General features: G+C 37.4%; 1 protein-coding gene across 1 annotated transcript; it reads left to right on the plus strand.

Annotated features, from left to right (window-relative positions):
- Positions 1–865: 865 nt before the first annotated feature.
- On the plus strand, positions 866–2538 carry LOC110604544 (cytochrome P450 77A2). Its single transcript, XM_021742752.2, has one exon. It carries the CDS (start codon positions 900–902, stop codon positions 2415–2417), a length of 1518 nt encoding a protein of 505 aa, XP_021598444.1. The 5' UTR covers positions 866–899; the 3' UTR covers positions 2418–2538.

The raw sequence follows: 2538 nt of genomic DNA on the forward strand, positions 1-2538 counted from the left end.
GGGAAAAGAAATATTAAAGTTTTTAAAATGTATATAAAGTTAATAATATTTTTTTATAAATAATAAAATAAAACATTATTTTTAATTAATAATAATTTTATTAATTTAATATATTTTTATTATATATTTGAAACATCAATTAATTTTTATTAATTTAAACTATTTTCTGTAAAATATTTAGTTTGCAAAAAGGAGCATCACTTTACATAAATTTATAACAAAAATATAAAATTTAATTTATTTTTGTAATAAAATAAAAAAAAAACTTTATTTTAGACCAAGTAAGTATAAAAATTCCCTAGTATTAAATATCTCTCTTCCCATACTTCCATTTCACACACACACACATCACCAAAATTAAATATGGCAGGTAGGTGCATTGCCAAAGCCCACCCAACTTTACTAGCATTCTCCATTTCCCATTATTATTTAGTTGCTTCATTTATTATTTTCTTGCATTATGCTAATTTTATTATATTATATTATATTTTCTTCTCTCATAAATGAATAGTAAATGTTTCTACTGGTACATAAAATTTATTCTACGTTAATGTATCCACATATATATTAATTGAATTTGGTGTACTGATGCTATATTTAGAAAAAAATCAATTAGTTGAAAGTTTCATAAATTCAACAATAATCAATAAATATATTAAGAAATAATGAAAGATAATTATTTCTTCTTAGGTAAAATTAATATTAAATCGATCAAATAATTGAGTGAATATAATTTGATTTTTAATTACAAATAAAATTTAATTATTTACTGTATGCATTTATGGTTTCAGGTTTACGTACGTGGGTGGCAGGCAAGCGATCATTTACTCACCTTCTTCATCTTCTATATATAACCAACCATCTAGCTATCCATATCACGGTCACTCACCTCCTCAATTATGGAGTTGATAGACCTCTTGCTTCTTGGTTTTTCCGCTGTCTTTCTTGCCCTGTGGTGGCGATCCTCTGTCTCCTCCGGCAAATCTAACAAACTCCCTCCAGGACCACCGGGATGGCCGCTTGTTGGCAACTTGTTCCAGGTTATCCTCCAGCGGCGTCACTTCATTTTTCTCATACGTGATTTACGTGCAAAGTATGGTCCAATGTTCACTATGCGAATGGGTCAACGTACTTTGGTTATAGTCACCAGTCCCGAGCTCATACACGAAGCTTTAGTCCAGAGAGGCTCCGTCTTCGCTAACAGGCCACCAGACTCGCCAATTCGGCTGGTGTTCAGTGTTGGGAAATGTGCAGTCAATTCAGCTGAATATGGGCCTCTCTGGCGAACTCTTCGCCGGAATTTTGTTACAGAGCTGATAAGCCCGGTGAGAATCAAGCAGTGCAGTTGGATACGAGAATGGGCTATGGAAAATCACATGAAGAAGCTTCAAAATGAGGCCTTTGAAAATGGTTATGTAGATGTGATGGACATCTGCAGGTTCACTGTTTGTAGCATTCTTGTATGCATATGCTTCGGTGCAAAAATCCAAGAACAATGGATTAGTGATATTGACAGTATCACAAAGGAGGTTATGCTTATAACCACACCACAACTCCCCGATTTCTTCCCAATTCTCACTTCATTGTTTCGCAGGCAAATGAAAAGAGCGAAAGAGCTAAGGAAGACACAAATAGATTGCTTGATTCCTCTGATAAGGAGTCGAAGAGCTTATGTGGAGAAAGGTGAAAACACTGGCTCAATGATGGTGAGTCCAGTTGGTGCAGCCTATGTGGACTCCCTTTTCGGGCTTGAGGCGCCGGGGCGTGGCCGTTTGGGGGAGGAAGAGCTCGTGACACTTTGCTCAGAGGTGTTTGTTGCTGGTATTGACACTAGTACAAGTGTTCTTCAGTGGGCTTTTCTTGAATTAGTTGTAAATCAAGAAATTCAAGAAAAGCTCTACAGGGAAATCGTTGATACCGTGGGCAAAAATGGGCTAATCACTGAAGACCACGTCGAGAAAATGTCATATCTTAATGCAGTGGTTAAGGAAACTTTACGTACACATTCTCCAGCCCACTTCACGTTGTCACACGCAGCCATTGAGGAGACTCAGCTTGGTGGGTACAAGATTCCGACCAACGTGAATGTGGAGTTTTACATTGAGTGGATGACAGAGGATCCAACTTTATGGAAAGATCCAAGTGTGTTCCGACCGGAGAGATTCATGGAAGGAGACGGAGTTGGAGTGGATCTTACCGGAACTAAGGGGACGGTGAAGATGTTGCCGTTTGGGGCAGGGCGGAGAACTTGTCCGGGGCTGGCACTTGGCATTTTACACGTAAACCTAATGCTTGCCAGAATGGTCCAAGCTTTCAAGTGGGTACCCACACCTCGTTTCCCACCTGACCCCACAGAGACTTTTGCCTTCACTGTGGTCATGAAAAATCCTCTCAAAGCAGTCATATTGCCTCGGTGAAATAAATAAATCAACGGGTTAATTATGGGTGGTTTCCATCTGTATTTTCATGCAGTGTGTTTTGTTTTTTTAATGGAAGTTGATGAATTTTTTATGCAATAAACAGATTGATTAATTATTA

Source organism: Manihot esculenta, chromosome 17 (assembly GCF_001659605.2).
Source record: "Manihot esculenta cultivar AM560-2 chromosome 17, M.esculenta_v8, whole genome shotgun sequence".
Classification (NCBI taxonomy): Eukaryota; Viridiplantae; Streptophyta; class Magnoliopsida; order Malpighiales; family Euphorbiaceae; genus Manihot; species Manihot esculenta.